The sequence below is a fragment of the Medicago sativa genome, chromosome 5 (genome assembly GCF_051527215.1).
Source record: "Medicago sativa cultivar Bolivia chromosome 5, Bolivia_mono, whole genome shotgun sequence".
Classification (NCBI taxonomy): Eukaryota; Viridiplantae; Streptophyta; class Magnoliopsida; order Fabales; family Fabaceae; genus Medicago; species Medicago sativa.
The window spans coordinates 31504775-31530102 of NC_140753.1; the positions used below are offsets into that span (position 1 = coordinate 31504775).

The following is a 25328-nucleotide window of genomic DNA, read 5'->3' on the forward strand; positions in this document are numbered from 1 at the left end:
TGTTGGATGAAAATTAAAAAGCATTGCTGAAAATATGTTGTGTTTTAGTTTTTTAATTATTGTCTAAAAAAATCGCACCAACCGATCCAATCCGAACCGAATCGGTTTGGTTTGATTTGATTCAAATTTTATTTTATAAGTCAAACGAACCAAAACCGCACCGCAAACACCTTAATAGTAGACTAAAATCTAAATTTGAATTTCAAACTTATCATAAAAACTAATTAATCGAAAAACACTGCAACGTACAAATACAACAAACTAGGAGTATATTACTCCGGAGTATATCATATCTACAATAACAACCAGAATTTAAGCGATTAACACTGAAACGTAACCGAACTGGGAGTAGTATATATACATATATTACGTATTACTTCACAATCACATTTCTTGTCAAACTATCCTTCTCTAACAAACAAACCCTAGCAACAAACAAACCCTAGCAATGACTTTGTCTCCAACTTCTACTCACAAAGACACCCTTTTAATGTCTTCTAATGACAAAGAAACCCTAGAAAATCCTCCGGATTCCATCATTGTCTGCAGCTGTCTCATCATTTTGGTCCCTATTGTTCTGATTCTTACATACATTAATCTATTACTCAACGTTATTCCCATATCTCCATCCTTCGATGTCGAATCCGAGGGTTCACTCAACTCACTAACTGTCAACGGCACCCAACTCACAGCCGAGTTTAACATTTCGGTATCCGGATATAACTTCAAATCGTATTCTCGTGTCTATTACGATGCTGTATATGCAGAGATCTTTTACAGAGGTGAAGGTGTCGTTCTAACCAAATCATCTCTTCCATCTTTCACCACCGATGCAAAGAGTGAGAGTGTGATTCATTTGACTCTGTCGGTGAATAAGTCTGACGATTTCGGTGGCGCTGCAACCGGTATTGCTCGGAGCCGCAAAGATGGAACGGTGGAATTTGGGCTAATTGTGAAGTCTTTGTTTAAGTACAAAAACAGGTGGGCTCAGTCTGACTGGAGGCCTATGAAGGTTGTTTGCAACCCACTCAAGTTTGCAGTTTCTCCAAATGACAACAACACAACAAACCCTGGGATTTTATTGGAAGGTTTAAGATGCAGCAACACTTAGTGAACTATATTCATATGTTATTTACTTAGTATTTTATGTCTGCGATATACTTTTCTTTTTTCTACTTTAGGATCAAAAGTGTGTTTTTGTTTATGTATTTATGATTTATTCTATCAGAAGTGTGATTTGTTTATGTTTATTTAATATTTAATTTTGTCTTTCTCTATTTGAAACATTTTCACCATTGGCGCATCCCTGTTTCTTGGTTGATACACCATGCATCTATGGTATTATTAGATTAGGGTTAGGGAGTATGAATAGAAAAAAGGTTAGGTTGTATGAATAAAGGAAAATTATGGCTTTGAATTGTATTTCACTAGTGTAACGACCCGTGCCAGGCACGGGATACATTTATTTAAAATTCTTTAACAGATTTTGCACATTAATAGGTTTTTTAAATACTATTTTATTTATTTAGTTTGATTTCATTCCAAAATTTTGACACTATGTCGTACTTTATTCTCATATTTAAAATTTAAACGATAAATCACTATTTGTTGAGAACAAAAAAGTTAAATTTTACAACGATTTAACTATTTTTGTGAGAATGATTAAATAGTGGGTAAAAGTACAATTGTGGTTAAAACAGGTATGATTACCTCTGATTTAGTCTACCACTCTTAATAAAATTATAACTTTTTTTATTTAATCACAATACTCTCTCCGATTATAATAAAAAAAAGGCTAAATTACACCGGAGGTCATTTAAATTATTTAATTGTAACAAATTCGTCATTTAAGTTCTTTTCATATATCTTACGTCCTTTAAGTTATTTAATTGTAACAGGTTATTCCTTTAAGTATTGTTTGTAACACTTAGGTCCTTTAAGTTATTTAATTGTAACTTTATGTCCCGAATAACTTGCATTTTTAAGATCTGAAATCCCCAAAATTGTTACGGTAAAATAACTTAAAGGACCTCGTTGGTACGAAAAAATTTATATGCAATTAGTTTTCTTGATTTGATAAAGAAAATATAAATTTCTGAAAAGTACTATCTTTTGGAACTTGTTTCATGAGAATAAAAAAACCACAAAATCCACAAACTAAAATCTCCACAAACGTGCGGAAGAAAAATGGAGGAGATATATGTCAACCCCCTCAATTAGATCTATGTTCCTAATCAAAACATATCAGTTCTTCAACTCCTTAATGGTGATCCTAGACGTAAGGTTACAAAATTCTTTTAGTATACTAATGTGGGATAAATGAGGCAACTAAAATAGATAGTCTGCAGGAGAATTTGTATTTTGACTCACAAAATTGTAATTAAAAGTAAAGGTAAAAAGCAAAGGTCATAAATATTACCATTTATTAGAAAATATATTTACTAAAAGGATTGTGAAAAAAAATTCCCCTCCAACAAAATAAGCATATACTACCTCCGTCCCTAATTATAGGGCCCTTTTGAAAAAATAACGGGAATTAAGATAGTGGATATTTGTATTAAATATGTTTGTAATTACTATTGTTTTTATAATTTTATCCTTTAAGAGAGAGAGTTGGTTTATGTTTTCAACATGTTATTTATTGCTGAGGGAAGAAAAAGATGTATAATAAATAGGGGCATGTATGTAAAGAAATAATTAATGTAGTTGGAAATAGCAAAGGGGTCTTATAAAAAGGGACAAAAAAATTTCTCAAAATGGTCTTATAATTAGGGACGGAGGTAGTATTTTCTTTAGCACTTTTGGTCTCCATAAAATAATAGTTGAATTTGATCTTAGTTGATTTAAAAGAATTTTGTAACGTTCGTTTTTCAATCATTGAAGAAACAAATAAAATGATTCAAGTAAATGAATAGATACTTACTTTTCAATGATATTAAATGATCAAATTGATTGTTATACATACTTACCTTGTAACAACTTAACTTTTGCCAACTAAATTTTTAGAGTCTCCTTTTTGTTTCACTGGAAGATAGAAAAAGAGTACATTTTAACCGATAATTCTTCAAAATTATTGACATATAATTAAATATCATAAAGTATTGTATATTAAAAATAAATAAAAAATACAAATCAAGTTCACCCATTCGAATTCAATTCAATGACATTCATTTTAGTTCTTGTAATGTATCTTTTATATTCTCTTTCAATATCCACAACAATTGGTTTAATTTCTTTTATTTTTCATGAGTCACATAAGTATAATTTCTTTTATTGAATCCTTATTATTTTTATTGGGGAGGGAGTGAGGAAGCTAGGAGGGTCCATTGGGTTAACTGGAATAAGGTGTGTCTTGGTTAATTTAGTTATGAAATATGGGTTCATAGAGTGTATAATTTTAATTTATCTTTGTTAAGTAAATGATTTTGGAGGCTAACATGGATCAATGAGTTTGCAGTTTAAAGTTTTAACTTCTTAGAAAAGGTTGGAGGGAGTTCATTTGACCAGAGGGCACAGTTAGGTGTATGTATGGTGGAAATATTTCTATGGTGTTAAAATAGGTGTGGAGACGGGGATTAGAAATTGGTTTGATGACAACTTGATGATACTGGAGAGAGATGGAGAAAATGCAATTTTTTGCCATGATATGTGGTTGTAGAGTGGCTCTTTGTGTAATATATTTAGAAGACCTTTTGAGTGTGAATTCTTTGGTAGCATATTACATAATATTTTAAAGTGGTTGGATAATTATCGTGTTTTTCCTATTAATTCTCGTGTACTCTTCATTTCGGTGGTTCTCAGTTGTTAAAAAAAAAAAAAGTTCGTTTCAGTTTTTAGTTGATTTGGTTGACTTGTGTTTGGATTATTTGGAAAGACATAATGCTAAGAAACCAGGTTCGTACTTTGAGTTGAATTGTTGGTGGAATAATTATTATACTTGTCTTGGTTATTCTACCTCATGATTTGGTTCTTTTGTATCTTTTGCATCTTAAACTTTGTATTTTCCTTTTTTAGGCACATCTTGTGCTCAAAGTGTTTTTGGTTCTTTTGTATCTTTTGCATCTTAAACTTTGTATTTTCCTTTTTTAGGCACATCTTGTGCTCAAAGTGTTTTTAAGATAATTGATTTGGAGTCTTCGTACAAACAAAAATCATCTTAGTCAAGTCACCAATTACATCAGTATATAATATATTAAATATATTAAATATTATTGTAACCGACCAATATCATAGCGGTACATTATTTTATTAATTGTAATGTTATTTCTACTAATTATTATTTGGATGTAATTGACCAAATTTTACTACGCAACATTTTTAATAAATTTGAACGTTTATTTAATTTTTCATGCAAGTAATAATTTTTTTTAACAATTTGATAGAACTATTTGAAGGTGTGTTCCAACACTATTGTCATGTGAAACATGATGTTGTGAACACGCATAACGACTTCTATCTTGAACTAAAACATTTGTGTAAAGTAGAAGACAAATCAACATGAAATACATATATAACTTCTCAATTGAATTTAACAAAATTGACATAGAATACCATTGAAGTATTAAGACGTACAAAAAAATGTATAATTAAATTCAATGTCTCGTGCTTGAACTTTGTTTTGGTAAAATAAAAAAATACACTGAATAATGACATGAGAAGAGACAACTTAAGTCATATAAATTCATTCAAAAACATGTTCTCTTTATTTTGATAATTTGAATGGCCAATTTTGTTGATAATTTAATAACCTGTTGGAACCAACATCAAATGAGGAAATTGTGTACACCATTTCTTCTTGAAGTTGCTCCTTGAACTTGTAAATAAATGTTCTTTATATAGAAGCACCAATTCGATCACCCTACATAACAAAAGATAAAAACATCATATTTCAAATAAAAAATACAAAAAACAAAAATGATATGAAAGAAAATACATTTCGATCCGTTAGAACCAATCAAGCACGAACAACCTTCACAACCAATATTCACGATTTTTTCTAGGTGACACGTCAGAAATGAAGTCGTGTTCCAAAGAACCAGAGAATAGATGAATAAGAAAATTGTTGTGATTGTGGATTAGTTGTACCCTAAAACGCGACTATTTATATACAAAAATAATATCATAACGGTTATTATCGATTAATTATTAGTTTAACCATTTTAAAATTAACATTGTTAATATCTTTAATATTATAAAACATGTATTAAAAAAATTAAATTTTATTTGATGTAACCGACAAAAAAATAATTATATAACACTGGAAATTTAATAGTAACTTACAAATTATTAGTTATTATAATTTGTAACCTACAAAAATTTTAATGTGACGTATAAATGTTAATCGAAATACTAATTATATTTTTAATTATTTGATTGTAACGTACCAAATTTTTAATGTAATAAGGTAACATATGAATCTTAATCGAAACACTAATTATATTAATAATTTTCTGTTTGTAACGTATCAATTTTTTAATGTAACATATAAATCTTAATTGAAACAATAATTATATTAATAATTGTTTAATTGTAACGAACTATGTATTTTATGTACAATTTAATGTTAAATAAAAAACGGTTTTTAATAATAATAATTATTATTAAGCTTGTATTAAAAATTAGGAGAAATTTTTGGAACAAATGCCAAGTAAGATTATGATGATGTGGATATCTTTAGAGGAGAGGATTCTTAGAATAGGCTAGTGCTAAAAACTCTCAAAATATACAGGAAGAAAATTATTGTCACTTGCCAACCAAGTAGTTGTTATCGTAAGATTCATTGAAAACATCAGGTGCAGGTGTAAACGAATACACGTTTGGTGGGACCAAAACAGTTTTAGATAGTTTGACTTTTGTGTTGATTGTGAAATTCAATATGTATTCGCTGCGTGATGGTCGATACGAACCGCTGTTGCAAGAAACATCAAATAAGGAAATCGTGAACACCATTCCCTCTTGGAGCTGCTCCTTGAACTTGTAGATCAATGTTCTTCGTATAGACGTACCAATTTGATCACCCTAGATAACAAAAATTAAAACACTAACTTTAAAAAAAAAACGATATGAAAAAAGTATCTTTCGATCCATTAGAACCAACTCCATGGAAAATGATAGTTTTTTATTTTTGTAGTCTTAAACAAACCAAGCATGAACAACCCTCACAACCAATGTCCACGATTGTTTTCTTGGCGAAACATCAGAGATGAAGTCGTGTTTCGTAGACATTTTTCTTTGCAATAGAAAAAATTACAGAAACAACTTAGAATATAGATATCAGAGAACCAGATAACAGAAAAAGAAGAACTATATTTTGTGATTCTTGTGTATTCGTACCCAAAAGCGCTACTATTTATATAGAAAAATAGTACCTTAACGGTTAATATCTATTAATTATTAATTTGACCGTTTTAAAATTAAAATGGCCAACGTCTTTAATATTATAAAATGTGCATTAAACGATTAGATTATATTTCATGTAACCTACAAAAATTAACTTCATAACATTTGAAATTTAATAATATCTTATTAATATTAAGTAATATAATTTTGTAAAGAATAAAAATTAATTATATAACCTTAAAAACTAATTACTACAATTAAATTTTTAATTAGTAGGTTATTGTAATAGTGTAGTGGACCAAAATTCAAAATATAATTTATTGAAGTTATTTATTATAATTTTGTAACCTACCAAATTTTTATTGTACCGTATAAATGTTAATCGAATATTAATTATATTAATAATTATTTGATTGTAACGTACAAATTTTTAATGTAACATATAAATTTTAATCGAAACAGTAATTATATTAATAATTATTTGATTGTAACTTACCAATTTTTTAATGTAACATATAAATTTTAATCGAAACAATAATTATATTAATAAATATTTGATTGTTGTACCAAAAAAAAATTATTTGATTGTAACGTACTAATTTTTTAATGTAACATATAAATTTTAATCGAAACAATAATTATATTAATAATTATTTGTTTGTAACCAACTATGTATTTTATGTACAATTTAATGTTAAATAAAAACGGTTTTTAATAATAATTATAATTATTAAGCTTGTATTAAAAATCCTTTATTATAAAAGTTAGACTTGCTTGGCTATCATGTTTGCCCTAATTCACCCTTCTTTGCCCTAATCCCTAGCATTTTTCCCTCCTAAACATATACTAATGACTAATCTAATCTCATCCGTTCAACCTCTATTTTCACACTTGATCACACCCGTTGATTCAAAGTCTAACAATGCTCTCTCATAATACTTAGTTAATGCAATTGAATACGTATCAAATGCAATTAAAGTCGGTCAACAATCCCCTACACTAATTGCTAATCAAAAATAGCATGAACATCCCTTAGATAGTGTTATCCGAGATAGAGTGATAGGAGGAAAAATAGCATAAACATTCCTTAAAAAAGTGTTCTTCGTACTGACATTACAATGTTTCACACATACATTTTTTTCACTTTACTGTGCTATCCGAAATAGAGTGATAGGAAGATATGCGTTTAAAGGTGAAGTTTCCCCCAAATTTTACCACTAAAGTTAAATGTTCGTTCTTCACAGTGCATGTAGAAAATCAGGTTTGTTTCACTTGATGATTTAATCTTTTTCTATTTAAATACGATGAAGGGAGTCCGTAAACTTATTATGTGCATGAAAATTAAATCCTCTTTTCGTTGGATTTAATAATTTTTGTTGTTGTTTAAATCATCTTGCAGTTGTTTTTCCTTTTTTTTAATACACTGTCTAACTTCTAGGATGTCGGAGAACTGCAACCATTCTTCGTTGCTAAATATTTCTACGAGCTACCGGAGCAATGGCACTTGCTAGATGGTGATGGGAATAATCATAACGTCATGTTCAGCAAATCAGTTAGTCGGCCGTTGTTGACAGATGGTCGGAGTGCATATTGCGATTATTCTACGAGTTTAGTGGAAGTAGGAGTATTGCTTTCCAGTACCTTGGTGGAAGTAGATTTCAAATCTTTGTTTTTGCTTATAACATTACTCCAGTTGATTATCCACCCTATCATTCCATGAGTGCGGCAACATCGTGTTATTGTACCTTTGAAGTTCCTATCTCGATATGGATCGACGAAATCACCGAAGGTTGTTTATTGTTTTTTTGATGCTATTCATTTAAAGATTTATATATGCTATAATAAAGAATTTATGTATGTCATTAACAATTTTTTTTTCTTTTTTTAGGAACTACCTAATACTTTCGGCAAATTCCTTAGAGTGAAACATCACGATTACGTCATGTTGTGCGGACCTTATGACAATATCATTCCTGTGAGACTCAAATATACAGACGACCCCATACCAAATGTGATGTTCGGAAAAGGTTGGACGAGTTTTTGTGCTGCCAATGGTATTGAGGGCGGAGACGTGTTGATTTTCAAGTGCAAGTGTGTCATGGACAAAAAATATGTTATCGTATCCAAGCGTTGATAAACGCATGACTGGAGTTTTTTATTAGTAATAGTTTAAGTTTTTCTTTGAAAGACAGAATACTTTAGTTTTTCTTTGTGATGTGACTTAAGATCAAGCAGTGCAGGGCTATGTGCAATGCTGTTAACAAGTATTCAATTTTATTTTCGTATAGGAATTGCTTTTAATCTCACCCGTTGATTCAATCTCTATTCTCAAACTCATCATTTTCTCTCATAGGACTTACTTAATGCTAATTAAAAACGTATAATACACTTTTAATTAAATTAAAAACGAATGACACACTGTTAATGGCAATTAAGAACGTAGTTAATGGCTTGAAATCGTAGTTAATGGCAATTGAAAACTCTTAACTTGCATATTTTCGTATAGGAATTGCTTTTAATTGCTTTTATGCATTATGCACTAATTACTCTACGAATTACTACCTATTAAAAGCAATTATGATGTACTTATATCAATTGGTCACGAAAAACTTAATACACGGAGAAGTTAATCGAATATGCTATATATGATGTATATCAAATATGCTCCAATAACAAAAAATAACCACGAAAAATATGTTAAACACATTTGTCACGCTATATAGAAAAGCTTTGCATGTAATTACTAAAGAAAAATTTAACAAAAAATATATTGCATCACGAAAAAAATTGATGCAAAATATTTTTTTATTTAAATTTTCTGTTTCCATTATTTACGGTAATGACACTTTTCTTGATGCTCTCCGTTTGTCTTTATGATGTGTCTTAATATCAAGCAGTTCAGGGCTATGTGCAATTCTGTTAACAATATTCAATTTTATTTTCGTATAGAAATTGCTTTTAATTGCTTTTAATCTCACCCGTTAATTCAATCTCTATTCTCAAACTCATCATTTTCTCTCACAGGACTTACTTAATGCTAATTAAAAACGAATAACACACTTTTAATTAAATTAAAAACGAATGACACACTGTTAATGGCAATTAAGAACGTAGTTAATGACTTGAAATCGTAGTTAATGACAATTGAAAACTCTTAACTTGCATATTTTCGTATAGGAATTGCTTTTAATTGCATTTATGCATTATGCACTAATTACTCTACCAATTACTACCTATTAAAAGCAATTATGATGTACTTATATCAATTGGTCACGATAAACTAACACACGGAGAATTTAATCGACTATGCTATATATGCTATATATCAAATATGCTCCAATAACAAAAAATAACCACAAAAAATATGTTAAACACATTTGTCACGCTATATGGAAGAGCTTTGCATCAATATGCACATAAAATTTAACAACAAATATTGCATCACGAAGAGTCTCTTTGAAGGTGATTTATCAATATCTGTAAGTTAATGCACATAAAATTTCACAACAAACATCCCCTACACTAAGTCTCTTTTGAGGCCTAATTTATCAATATCTGTTTCATTTGCCATGACAATCAACAAGAGTCAAGGGCAATCACTTAAAAATGTTGGTATTTATTTGCCGAGTCCTGTGTTCTTGCATGATCAGTTGTACGTTGCAATTTCCAGAGTCACTTCAAAACAAGGTTTGAAAATACTAATCGTTGATGGAGATGGAGATAGCACTGATACGACCTCAAATGTTGTTTATCACGAAGTCTTTCGTAATGTATCTTGATGGTTAATGTTCAAACTTTTTTGTTATGTATGCTACCATATTTCATTTTGTTGCGTATGATATAAAACTTCTATCAGCTATGTATGGTTACATTATTTTCATTGATTCGATTAACTTCTACGTGGTATGACCCGTGCGGTAGCACGGGTCAATGGTCTAGTAAGGAGAAATTTTTGGAACTAATGTCAAGTAGGATTTTGTTGAGGTGGACATCTTTAGAGGAGAGAATTTTGAATTAGGCTATTTATAAGAACTCTAAATTGTTAGTATAAAGATTTCATTACGATGACTTGATTAGCCAATTCAATGTGCCATGGTCAACTATGAATTTGTACATTAAAGTAACATAACTCCTGATTTAATTGGCTATAGTTTGGAATTAGATTATTCTATACAATCAAAACAATTTAAATCTTAATAAAATCATTTATATTCTAATAAATGCTATAGTTGACTATCCGTTAATAGGGAGAAGGCAACTATGTCAACATAGGGAAAAAGTCCTTTGGTTCATCATTTGTATGCTAAAGCATTTATTCCCTCCGTTTCAAAATGAGTGTCGCTTTAGCCAAAAAAATTTGTTTCAAAATGAATGTCACTTTCAGTTTCCAATGCAATAATAACTTTTTCTTTTCAATTGTACCCTCCAATTAATATTCTGCACACTACTTCCAAAGTATTACTTTTAAAACTAACCAATAGTTAATAAGGATAATTTGGTAAAATAATCATTCTTTTTCTTTTAATCATTGTATTTCTTAATATGTGTGTAAACACCTAAAGCGACACTCATTTTGAAACGGAGGGAGTATATTCTAGTAAAAGTTACATATGTATGAATTAGCATGATGATGTTGTGGTTCCAGCTCTGAAGTCCCGTTACTCCAAAAATGGCGAAGAATCGTGTCTGACACATCCGATAGACACATATCCGATACTGATACGCCCCTATATGTCCCGATATGCGTATCAGAGAAGTATCGGGTAATTAAATTTATTTAAAAATTAAATAAATTACCGATACGTGTCGGATACGGCTAACTTATACCCCCGATACGGCTAAACAAATCAATACTTCATTCGATAGTTCATACTCTACAGTGAGATTTCAGTTATTGAAAATTTCTGGTGAAGGAGTTTCTAGTATGTCCTAAGGTTTTCAGTTATTGAATAGAATATGTGAATAGACTGAGAATAGATTAAAGCCTAAATATGTTCCATTGCCTACCTCTAAACCGTCTCAAGTCTCAAATCCCACCGGTAGTGCCACAAAAGAGAAGAAATAGTAGTATAGAAAATGCCTTTAATGTTGATGATAGGAACCAGCTTAGAGAAATTATAGCAAGGATGTTTTATTCTGGTGGCCTATCTTTACATCTTGCTAGAAATCTTTCCTCCTAGTTATAATGCTCTAAGAACCACTCTTTTGAAGCAAGAGAGAGCTAATATTGAAAGGTTGCTTCAACCTATAAAATCTTTGTGGACATTGAATGTAGTTACATTGGTTTCTGATGGCTGGACAGATGTGCAAAGGAGGCCTTTCATAAATTTCATTGGCATTTATGAAGGAGGCCTTTTATGAGTACTTAACTTAAGATATGTAATTGTCATTTGTTTGCTCATTTTGAGTAATTTGAATGTTAATTTATCATCAATTTTAGTAATGTTTATATATTATGCATTTATATATTTAATTTTAAATTTAATATTTTAAACGTATCCCAGCCGTTTTGCAAATTTTTCCGTGTCGCTGTATCAGTATCGTGTCAGGTATCGGGGGCTTCATTGGGTTGCAGGCAATATTTTCATAGTTTTAGAACCATTCTGTGTTGCCATAGACGATAAGTATTGTATTGTATTGTACATTCGAGTGTTGTTGGATATCGGCATAAGTTTCAGGTATTTGATACCGAGATGACATGAACGTAGGAACACGTGGCCCAATTGATGTGGAAATTGAATGACAATTAATTGGCACAAATGTAGGAGCCGGTGGTACATTTTGTTGAGTGGAAGTGGGATGAGAATTAGATGGCACAAAAGGAGAAACTAACAACAGTTAAAATGAAATTTCATTTGTTGACGAGGTTGGTATTTGTGTGGAATTGTTCACTATTGTCTTGATGTAAATTTAAATTTCAAACTGATCATAAAAATAAGAATAACATTCCAACATAACAAAAGAAAGATACTAATATTACTCTAACCTCACTTCAAACCGTCTCTCTCCAACTTCAATTCACAAACACATCTTAGCAATGACTTCCTTCCCAACATCTACTACTCACAAATGCACCACAATGTCTTCAAATTCGCGTTCCGATGACAGTTTCATCTGTCCCCTTGTGTTCACCATTGTCTTCGGCTATCTCATGGTTCTCCTGATTGGATTCATCGACACAACTAACTACCACAGAATTTTCAGAGTCGAATCGGTCGGTTCACTTAACTCACTAACCATTAACCACAGCCAATTCACCACTGAGTTCAACATTTCGGTCTCCGTCTATAACCCCACAGACTTTTCTCGATTACGACGCAGTCTTTGTAGAGGTCTTTTACGGAGGTGAAGGTCTGGTTCTAAACAAAACATCTCTGCCATCTTTCACCACCAATAGAAAGAGCGCCAGCGTGATTCAGATGACACTGCCGGTTAATAGGTCTGACGATTTTGGCGGTGTGGCCACCGGTGTTTCTCAGAGCCGCAAAGATGGAAGGGTCGAATTTGGGCTCGTTTTGAAGGCTTTGTTTAAAATCAAGAACTATGTCTACCATTCCGGTTGGACGTCTTTGAAGGTTGTGTGTCACCCACTAAGGTTTGCAGTTTCTCCAAATGACTACAACACAACAACCCCTGGTATTTTGTTGGAAGGTTTAACCTGCAATACCGTTTATTGAACTTTGTTTATATGTTTTTTAATTAGTAATGTGACCGTAGTTTGTTTAACTTTTTTTACTTCAGGATCTAAAGTGTGTTTTTATTCCAAGACACTTAATTAATTAGTAATATTCTATCAAAAGTGTGATATGTTTATGTTTATTTATAATTTTATTTTGTATTTCTCCATTCGTGCTATGAAATTGTTTAAGCATTCGCGCGTGCCTGTTTCTTTGGATGGATATTTAGTTGATGCATCTCTTGCATTAGGTTAAAAAAGTCATATTTTTAGAGGGATTGTAAGTTGTTAAAAGTTAGTTCAATGGATCCACTGTTATTTTCAAATGGTGGTCGTGCTATCCCGAAAACTATCTCATGAGATAGTTGTCAAGGGCAGTTTACTGCCCTGCAGAGTTCTTCTTTGCAGTCCCGGTTTTATTGGGAGGGAGGAGTTTTTGGCATCTGTCATGTGGTAGTGGTACTTCCCTTGGTTGTTTTGACTTGTTCAGAGGCTTTGTGTTTTTTCAATTTGAGTTAGGGTGGGATTGTATTCCTTTTGCTTCAGTTTTGACTAGTTGTGTTTGTAGGTTTTTAGGTGCTTGAGGAAGTTTTATGATCTGGAATGATAATTGTTAGTGCTCACTTTTGCCTAGGTTTTTTTTTTCTTCTTTTGTTTTTTGTTGCTTTTAAGATTCAAATGTTTGCAGGGGAGGTATGATCGTGGCTTTCTTGGGGTTTTAGGTTAAAGTAGCCTTGTGATTTACCTTTCTTTTGTTCCTTTTCTCTGTTTTTGTGTTTTCATCCATAGTTTCAGGTGTATAATTATCTTTTTGTTTGGTAATAGGTACAACATGTGCTCTAGTTCAAATGTTCTAATAATATTTGGTTTTAAAAGAGTAACTAACTAGTCACACTATTAATATGGGGCACGTCAGGCTTCTATTTTTGGTGAAGGATCTTTAAACTTTTTGCACAAGATATTTTTGTATAATATCTCCATATTTTTGGCACAAATTAACTCCAAATTCCTTTCTTTTGCTCCAAGACTCAATCTTTCAAATATTTGTTCCTGAAATTAAATAATTTGCAATTGAAGTAAAATAGTTTTAAAAAGGAAATAAATACATATAAAATCTAAATAAAATAGACCCAGCTAATATATTAAAATCACTAATTCTTGACTCATCAATGGTGGTGACTGAGTAATGAGTAGATCCAGTAGCTTCGATGGTTGATCTAGAGTAAATTACACCCCCTCCTCTAAAAGATGCTTGAATTACACTCCCCTCCCCTCTTATGTTAAAATATACACTCTCCTCCCTTGCAAATTAAAATTTATACTACCCTCCCTTATCAGATACTTGAATTACAACTCCCTCCCTTAACAATTAAGTATTCTCTACACTTCAATCTATTTAAAATAAATAAATATTTTTATGATATATTTTAATTTTGAACCACCATATAAGAAAAAATAATTCATTTCTTTATAATTTAAAAGTCAATGATAATTAAATTTAAATATTTCGCTATTGATTTTAAAATTTAGAGTATAAAATTAACTTTTAAATAACCCTATTTTATTGTCTTTAGTAATTTTTTACATATTTTAATTTTATTTTGGATTGTTTCATATTTTATAATAGGGTTTAAAACATGTTAATGAAATTGTGAATAAAAAAAAGCCAAAAATATGTATTAAATTTTTTATTATATTAAAATAAATCTGTGGGCTGAAATAAAACAAAACGAAATAATAATATAAAGTTATAGAAAATTACTAAGATTTAGGTAAAATAAAATATTGTAAAATTACTAGAGAAACCCTCCTAAATCATTCTCTATTTAAAGTCTGTTTGTTTCGAACTTCACAAACACAACCCTAGGATTGGAATTAACTTCTCACAAACAAACCCTAGCAATGGCTGCGATTCCAACTTCTACTCACAAAGACACCCAAGAAAAGGGTTTGTCTTTCAAAGATTTCTGCTGCTGTTACTCTACCATTTTGTTCATTCTCTGTCTCATGGTTCTTGCGATTGAATTCTTGGTTTATTTAGACGACGCTCAGATACATCGCGGCATGTACACATGCAACAACACATGCAACCTCCCTATATTCAAAGTCGGCTCAGAGGGTTCACTCAACTCACTAACCATTAGCAACACCCAACTCACAGCCGAGTTCAACATTACCGTCTCTGCCGATAACCCCACAGCGTATTCCCGTGTTTATTACGACGCCGTCTCTGCTGAGATCTTTTACGGAGGTGAAGGTCTGGTTCTAACCAAATCATCTCTTCCATCTTTCACCACCCATGAAAAGAGTGTGATTCATATGACGTTGTCTGTGAACAAGCCTTTTGATTTTGGCGGCGCGGCGACCGGCATTGCTCAGAGCCGCAAAGATGGAACGGTGGAGTTTGGGCTTATTCTGTCATCGAAGATTAAATACAAGAACAATTTGTCGCATTCCGGCTGGGAGTCTCTGAAAGTTGTTTGCAATCCACTCAAATTTGGAGTTTCTCCAAATGACTTCAACACAAACACAACAAACCCTGGGATTTTATTGGCAGGTGTAACCTGCACCAGCACTTAGTGATTTATATTCATATGTTATTTACTTAGTTTTATTTGGAGCTTATCTTTTTTTACTTTAGGATCAAAAGTGTGCTTTTCTTGTTTATTCTGGAAGATATATTATATCTTTCAAGAAACTTAATTAATTAGTAATATTCCATCAAAACTGTGATTTGTTTATGTTTACGTTTATGATCTCGTTTGATTTATGTGGTCAACCTCGATTAAGTGTTAACATATTTTTTCTTCTAAGTTTAAGTGTTTCAATCACGCTCTTATGAAATTGTTTAAGCATTGGCGCGTTCCCTGTTTCTTGGGTTGGATTTCTAGTTGATGCATATCTTGCATTAGGTTAAAAAAGTCCTATTTTTAGAGGAATTGTAAGTTGTTAAAATTTAGTTCAATGGATCCACAGTTATTTTCGACTGGTGTTCGTGCAATTCCGAAAACTGTCTCATTAAATAGGGATCAAGGGCAGTTTTCTTCCCTGCAGTGTCCTTCTTTCCAGTCCCGGTTTTATTGGGAGGGAGGAGTTTTTAGCATCTGTCATGTGGTAGTGGTACTTCCATTGGTTGTTTTGACTAGCCCAGAGGCTGTGTTTTTTCAAATTGTGTTAGGGTGGGATTGCATTCCTTTTGCTTCTGTTTTGACATGTTGTGTTTGGAGGTTTTCAGCTGCTTTAGGAATATATGTTGTGGAATGATAATTGTTAGTGCTCACTTTTGGCTAGGTGTTTTTTTTTTGTCTTTTGTTCTTTTGTTGCTTTTAAGATTCGAGTGTTTTCGGGGGTGGGTTTCTTGGGGTTTTAGGTTAAAGTGGCCTTGTGATTTACCCCTCTTTTGTTCCTTTTCTCCGTTTTAGTGTTTTCATCCTCTTAGTTTCAGGTGTATAATTTATCTTTTTGTTTGGTAATAGGTACAACTTGTGCTCTCTACTTCGAATGGTTTTAAATGAGCAATCAACTAGTCACACTATCCTTTTTTTTTTTTTTTTTTTTTTTTTTTATCTTGGTATCCAATCAAAGATCGACTAATTGAGTAGATCAATCTCTTCTTTCATTAACAGGAACCCATGTAAGTTCTGTATAGATTAACTTACAAATATTGACACTCTGAAAGATTCCTAAACTACACCACGATATTACGGTTTTGATATTTTAGCTTCACTTCTTTAACCAAATACTACACCACCATACTATGGTTTTGATGATTTAACACAATTCTTTAACCAAATAATTTAACCTTACATAGTCTTTTTTTTTGACAAATATGTTGGAATATTTTATTGTTTTATTATATTCCAATATCATTATGTGAGTAAATATTGTAATAATAATTATATTAGATATTTATCAGTTGTGAGCCTTAATTGATTAGTGATCAAATTAAGTAATAAGGCTACTAGGTTTCTTATTGGATAATTAATTAAATATTTAATTAATTGATATGAACTCAATGAGTGGATGTCCGGATGGCCATTAACAAAATAATGGGAAACCCTAATGGTCATCCAATACAAAAGAGGCTATGGTCCCCATTACACCGGACATGGCAAACATTCTCTTCTCCCCATCTGAAGAGAACTAGAGGCATAAAGGTACTGGTTGAGAAAAAACCAAATCACCCGCCGCTAACGCCATGTTGTGTGTTTCATATCATCACACCTTCTTGTTTATTGTTGTTGCTGAGAGGGCTTCCATGAAAGTTTTATACATGTATTCCTAATACCCTAATTCTTAATATTTTGATAAATCAAACATGTCGTAGATCCGATAATAATCATGTTCAATATTTTGTTTGCTTCCGCTATTGATTCATATTGTTGAACGTGTTTTATGAAATCGTTTTTTATTTAGACCGAATTTTCCAACAAGTGGTATCAGAGTAGGTCTTCATGATTTATTAGGGTTTGTTCTTCTTCCCTAATTTCTTTAATAAACTCTCAATTATTTTTATCCGAGAGTTTTTCAAAGATTTGTGTTGCAATTATTTGTTGCAATTTGTTTCACGATTTTTTTCTTTTTTAGTCATCAGTGAATAATTGTTGGTTTTGTATTAATCAATTTTCTTTAGCTGTTTCTTCATAAGCCCATGGAACGAATTTTTTTTTTTTTTGTTCAAATTAATTTTTGGATATAGAAACGATTAGAGTAATATCTCAACTTCGTCCTTAAATTTTCAAAAATTAGCCAAATTCATCCTTAAATTTTGCGAAATATCTATTTAGTCCCTGAATTTTCAAAATGCCAATCAAACCAGTCCATCTGTTAAGTTGGCCTGTTAACGGAGGTGACGTGTACCGTTAACCGCTTACAAGGCTTACCACGTCAGATGCCACGCAAGCAGACACTAATTTGGCCGAAAGTGATGAAATTACAAGGACCAAATTGATTGATTTACAAAAAATTGCAAAATTCCCAATGTATTTTTTTCCCCCAACGTCTTTCTCATGAACAACTCTTTCTTCACCAAACATATAAATTTGGAACCCTAATGTTATAATTTGTCACTTAGAGTTCAAAATCCCCAAAATTTCTTCCATGAATTGATGACAAAGTTCTTCCCCAATTCAAAAAACTTAAAACCCTAATTTTTTTGATTCAATTCAAAATCCAAAAATCAATGGTTATTGTTGAAGATTTGGTGTTCAGAAATGATGGGTGGTGGGCGTATGGGCAAAAACAGCTGCAACAGTCGGTCTTCATCTTCAAGCTCTATGTACAATGGCGATGTGAGAGTGCTTGAATGTTGGTGTCATAGAATTTGTCTTGCAAGAAAAGCCAACACTTTCAACAACCCAGGAAAGCCTTTCTATGTCTGCCCTCTCCCAAAGGTTTGTTTAACAATGGTTATGTGATGTGTGAATGGTTTGTTTAAATTGTACTGATTTTGAATTTTCTTTGTATAGGATGATGGTGAAAATTGTCAATTTTTTGTCTGGATTGATGAAGCTGAAGAACTAGGTTATTTTAAAAACAATGGTGCTAGTCATGGAAGAAATGCAAGGTTGATGGAGATGCCAAAAGATAATGGCAGAGAAGAGTTTTGGAGGGCAAGGTTGATGGATAAAGTTGATTGTGTAGGAAGTGAGCTTAGGTTGATTAAGATATTGGTAGGAGTAATTGTTTCACGCCATGTTCTGTGTTTCAGATCATCACACCTTCTTGTTTATTGTTGCTGCTGAGAGGGTTGCCATGAAAGCTTTATACAGGTATTTCTAATACCCTAATTCTTAATATCTTGATAAATCAAACATGTCGTAGATCCGATCATAATCATGTTCAATATTTTGTTTGCTTCCGCTATTGATTCATAATTGTTGAACATGTTTTATGAAATCGTTTTTTATTTAGACCTAAGTTTCCAACAAAATAACCTTACATAGTCTTATTATTTTCCTTCCCTAAATGTATTGGTACTACAGTTAAGTTTATTATTTACTGTTTCAATAGTGTAAATTGTGAGTGGAGAAGATTTTATTTGTTTTGTATGATTCAACGATAACTTCCATATTTTCTTTTGTGTGTATATAGATGTTCTTTTGGGCTATAATCAAGTGACTTGCAGTGCTAAGTTTGAATACAAACGCCAATTCAATCGCCTGCATATGCAATATCAATTCCTTCATCATTAGTAACCTCGGCAAGCTGCTTCCTCTAAATAGCTAACATGACCAATAAAGGAGCCATATCTCAACAATAAATATAATTGATTATCATTAAAAAAATTATTTGGTACCCCTCCGACTCAAAAAAACATTGGGTGTTAACCCTCTGACTCAGAGAAAAAAGGTATATTGACCAAGAAACGTTCTATCCAAAAATCAAAGTTCTCTCGAACGATTCATCATTTGGTAAAATTCATTAACACTTTAGCTAAATCAAGTGACTTGCAGTCTTAAGTTCGAATATGTAATATATTTTTTTAAAAAAAGAGTATGATATTGTGTTATAAAGATACTTATGATTAAATGCAATTACTTTTGTAATCTGCTACGCCTATATGTAATTACTATTGTGGAACCTTATATTGTATGACTTTTTTGAAATTGAAAATTGATCGTCAATCACTGGGTCCGTTTGGTTCGAGAGTTTTGGAGGGGAGGGGAGGGGAGGGGAGATTTCTAATTTGAAGTGTTTGGTTCAATTTTTAGAAGGGGATGGGAAGGGAGCAAATTTTATTGCACTGTCAAAATTATTCTTATATTAATTTAAAATCTCAATATTATCCTTGTAACAACATTTATTATTATTATTATTATTATTATTTTATTATTATTATTATTATGTTATATTATCTTTGAAACAACTTTTACTATTATTAGGTTATAGGTTATATTTCCTCAAAAAAAAAAAAGGTTATAGGTTATATTATCTTGTAACAACTTTTATTCCATATTATTAACAATTTTTTCTTGTAACAACTTTTATTCCATATTATTAACAATTTTTCCTTGTAACAACTTTTATTACTCCTTGTAACAACCCTATTACTTATCCATTATTTCATCGTCTACAACATGTTGTTATCGATTACATCGTTATTGTTTCGTTACTTTACTAATAATAGACCCGTGCATTCGCACGGATCACGTGACATTGTGTTAATCATATAAAAAAATAATTACATTGTTAATATCATGAAATGTTTAAAAATACTACATGAAAATTATCAGCATTAATATATATTTTTCTTATATATAGTAAAATATGTTAAATATTTGAATTGAGTGTGTTATGGATTTCATTTTCTAATGCACACGAAAACAAATTTTTATATACATAGTTGAGAAAGGTAATAAACTATTTTTTTTAATCGCATGATTATTTTCAAAATATGAAAATTAATGTTATATTTCTATTAAATAACTTTTTATTTTATATGAAAAACATCGTTCAATGTTTGCATCACACCCGTTACTGATTTTATGTATTTTATCTGCATAAATAAATTTTTACGTAAATGTATGAGAAAGTTGATATGATAAAATTGTGAAAACTCATTAATATTGTCAAAATATAATAGTGTTACTATTGAATAAATTTATATTTTACATGCAAAACGCCGTTCAATGTTTGCACCGCACCCATTGTAGATTTTATGTGTTTTATGTAAACAAACAAATTTTTATCTAAATATATGAGAAAGTTGATATGATAAAATCGTGGAAACTCATCAATATTGTCAAAATATAAACATTAATATTGTGTTTCTATTGAATAAATTTTTATTTTATATGCAAAACACCGTTCAATGTTCGCACCCCACCCGTTGTAGATTTTATGTGTTTTATGTGAAGAAATAAATTTTTATCTAAATATATGAGAAAGTTGATACGATAAAATCGTGGAAACTCATTAGTATTGTGAAAATATAAACATTAGTATTGTGTTTCTATTGAATAACTTTTTATTTTATATGCAAAATACCGTTCAATGTTTGCACCACACCCATTGCATATATTATGTGCTTATATATGCATAAATAAATTTTTACGTATATATATATATATATGAGAAAATCGATGCGATAAAATTTTGAAAACTCGTGACTATTTTCAAAATATCAACATCAATGTAGTGCTTCCGTTAAATAACTTTTTATTTTACATTTAAAACACCGATAAATATTTCCACCGCACTTGTTGAGGATTTTATAAGCTTCTATATGCAGAAGAAATTTTTTTATTTAACGATATATGATAGTCGATATGATAAAATTTGGAAAACTCATGACCATTTTCAAAATATCAACATCACTATATTGTTTCTCCAAAATACCGTTAAATATTTACACCGCACTTATTGTAGAATTTATGTGGTTATATCTCCAAAATCAAATTTTATATACATCGATATGAGAAAGTTGGTATGAATGAATTTTGAAATCAAATTATTATTTTAAAAATATTAACATTTATGTATTATTTCTTTTTTGAAGAAATTAATGCATCGTTTCTATTAAAAAAAAATTATATGCAAATTAGTAAGATTAAGAGATTAAAAGAGATCAGAATAAACTATTTTCCAATACTTATGGCATAAAAGAGTAAAAAATTATATGCAAATTAATGTATTAAACTTTTTTTGATAATTGGTTTAAAGTTTAGAACACAATGATGTAAAACGAAATATTGCTCTGCTAGGGTTTCTGCCGTTTTTGCACTTCCGATTCCGTTTTGCCTGTGCCCTTGCTCCGGTGTGGTTCTCCTGCCCCAGCCATGTTTGATTGGCAGGCGGAGCTTGCACCTTTGCCCATCAAACTTGGGATTTCTGTAACTCCCATGCCTCCACCTGTGATGCTCACCGCCGCTCCTCCTGCTCCGAAGATAGCAGCTGCACCGAAACCTTCTTTTGCTCAGGCCCTTCAGGGTAAATCAGCTCTCTCGGACCCTCTCCCGGTACCCTCAATTCGTGGTGATATGCTATCAGTTAAAATTACTGACGATGTCTATGCTCGTGGACTGGATTTTTGCAAAACCAACCTCAGAGGTAGGTTAGTTTTCAATAAAGGAGATAAGCCTATCTCCTCCAAGGATCTCGCTGACAGATTACAGAAAGTGTGGAAAGTGAAAGGGCCATGGCACCTAACATCCCTTGGCCGTGGGTTTTATGAATTTTTCTTTAATTCACAAGATGATATGAAAACCGTTTGGGCAGCCGGCACTGTTAGCTTGAAGTCAGGACTTCTACGCTTATGTGAATGGAAAAAAGACTTTAACATGCATACACAACGACAAACTCACACTCAGGTTTGGGTTCGATTATGGGAATTACCGCAAGAATATTGGATGGAAAGGACTTTGTATGAGATCGCCGGTGCGGTTGGTACTCCGTTACTCATCGACAATGTGACATGTAACAGACTCTATGGCCATTATGCCCGCATTCTTGTTGACCTGGATCTCTGGAAAGATTTGTTTTATGAAATTATGGTGGAACGTGAAGGCTTTGCGTTTCCATTGTCTATAGAGTATGAGGGACTGCCCGATTTTTGCAAACATTGTTCAAGCATTGGTCATGATGTCTCTAAATGTCGTTGGTTGTATCCTAGAAAGGATGATTCTAGCAATAAAGACAAGGAGAAAGATATTATTCGCAAAGGGAAAGAGCAAGTTCTGACAAAAACATCTGCTTGGATGCCGTTGAAGGACAACCCCTCGGGCACTGGTTCTTCCAAAGCCTTTGAAGCCCCCCCTCCAGTGCAGCAGTTGGTGAATCAAAGTTTAGCTGATAATTCGTTCAGTTTTGCTTTGCAAAACGTTACAGACGACGTACCACAGCGATTGCCTTCCGTGGAGCCTATATTGACGTTGGTGACAGTTGAATCACAGGGTCCTGAGATATTTCCTGCAAGGAACAGCACTGCACCGGTTGGTGATGTTACAAAATCTCCGGTTGCTACTGGTTCCTCTTTGCATGAGGAGCATGTTGCGGTGGAGGAGGTGCCGGTGGATGATCTAGGTGACAATGTTGCAGCGAATGACACACAAGCCACTCACACTGGCAATGAAGGTGCAGATTCTACGGACAGGGAAGTTTCAACAACTGAACAACTTGTAGATGCAAATGATGCAGAGATGGAGGATGTAAATATACCTGTAATTGTCCGAGAGGAGGGAATGACACACTCTAATTCTCGTATCCAACATGATCTAGATCTTTGGCAGAAAATTAAAGAGTATGATAGGCGAGCAGCAGAGAATCCCTTTGTGCCCGTGTTATCCAAAAAACAGCAGCAAATGTTAAAGAAACATAAGTTTGATGGCAAGGCACCTTACAAAACCCGCTCCACGGGGCAGTCATCTCCACCTTCTCAATGACTATAGTCTTCTGGAATTTACGCGGTATTGGTAATGTTGATACTCGTATTACTTTAAGGAATTTAACTTCTGTTTATTGCGGAACCTCTGATTGATATTTCCCAAATTTCGGCATGGTATTGGCATATAGTATTGGTGTTTTGAAATTCTGTGTTAATGATAGAGAATCTTTGCTGCCAAATCTTTGGGCGGTGTGGGGTAGAGACATCAGCCCTACTATTATTTTTGTTTCCTCCCAGTGTATTGTCTTGGAAATTTTACTTCAGCAAACTACTGTTTATGTTGTGGGTGTTTATGCAAGCACATCCTATTCTTTTGACGGTCATAATGTCAGAAATGCAGCCCCTTTTAAATTTTTTAAGACATGGACAACTTATGAGGATTGTCGGCGCTTGGTATTGGAGTGTTTGGTCCATTCGTGTCCGTGGTAGTGGTACTCTATAAGGCTCCACTATCTGTTGAAGGATGGGAAGAAGCTGCTATGCCATCCTTGCAGCAACAAATGCAGAATCATTGCTGCAAGATGTAGAAGACATTTCAGTGTTGGTTAAAGCTATGGCCTCAAAACTTCAAAATTCTAAACTGGTTGCAATATCTAGATGTGGCCCCATGAAGAGTTTGCTTGCAGCTATTATTTATATATAGCGTATCATAAACTCCATGCATGCATTAGTTATCATATATAGCTTGTGTAATGTGAATGCCAACTGACAGTAGGCCAAGAGAAAAGGAGCTATTCAATTGATAAATTATTAGGCATGGAATAAGTGTATTTCCCATTACTAGCTTATGCCTGAGGTGCTACTTGCAGTGGTTTTCAAGTCTGAAGTGGTCAGTGACCAGGAATGGATGTTATAAGCTAAGTCCATTGTTTTTCTTTCCTTTCTTTCTTGTTTCGAGGGTTTTGGTATAGTCCCCCCTCTTGTATATATTTTTCCCCCTTTTTTTAATAAAATTTTGAGATTGACGGCATAGGATGGAGGTTCTTCGGGATGTCAACCTAGTTGGGATGTCGTTGCTTCCTGTTGATGGTTGTCTTTTCTCCTGGCTTATCCAAAAAAAAAAAAGAGTAATATAAACTATTTTCCTATATTTATTCTATAATACAATGTTTTTTCTTATTATTTAATAGAAAATTGACCATGAAACCCACTAAATCAATAGTATATATATAAAGTAAGGTTTTTTATGCCACATGTCACTCCCACTTTCATTCTCAATATTTTTATTATTTTTTCTATTTTTAAAAACTAATATTTTATTTAACATAAATATCTCAACAAACTTTTGATCTTATGCACTCAGTATTTTTTTTTAATTTTTATTGAATTTTTAATATTTTATGTAGCAGAAATATCTCAACAAACTACACATCAATCAATCAATCAATCAATCAATCAATAGTATATATATAAAGTAAGGTTTTTTATGCCACGTGTCACTTCCACATTCATTCTCAATATTTTTATTATTTTTTCTATTTTTAAAAACCATAATTTATTTAACATAAATATCTCAACAACATTTTGATCTTATCCACTCAATATTTTCTTTAAAATTTTATTGAATTTCTAATATTTTATGTAGCAGAAATATCTCCACAAACTACACATAATACTTTCAACAAAGTTTACATATACGATCTTATTTTATGATTAAAAGACTCCAATTTGTTTATTTGTTTTTTAGGAAAAGAAACTTCAATTAGTTATTACTAATCTTTTAACACTATATCATTCAATTAGTTTTTATGTTTGTGGAAAAAAAAGGTTCGATTTTTTTTTTTTGATAAAAAAAGGTTCGATTAGTTATTATGTTATCTTTTATCAGCATATTCTAATGCAAATGTTAACTATAAATAAATAAATTTTCGTTAATCACATATTTACATATTTTGAGCACAAGCAGAAACCCAAACCTTCTTTTCATCT

General features: G+C 31.9%; 2 protein-coding genes across 2 annotated transcripts; both read left to right on the forward strand.

Annotated features, from left to right (window-relative positions):
• Positions 1 to 448: 448 nt before the first annotated feature.
• LOC146921775 (uncharacterized) lies at positions 449 to 1111 on the forward strand. The gene has a single exon (XM_085711378.1). It carries the CDS (start codon positions 449 to 451, stop codon positions 1109 to 1111), a length of 663 nt encoding a protein of 220 aa, XP_085567504.1.
• A 20684-nt stretch (positions 1112 to 21795) lies between these two features.
• Positions 21796 to 23397, forward strand: LOC146921776 (uncharacterized). The gene has a single exon (XM_085711379.1). The coding sequence runs from the start codon at positions 21796 to 21798 to the stop codon at positions 23395 to 23397; it is 1602 nt and encodes a 533-aa protein (XP_085567505.1).
• Positions 23398 to 25328: the final 1931 nt, after the last annotated feature.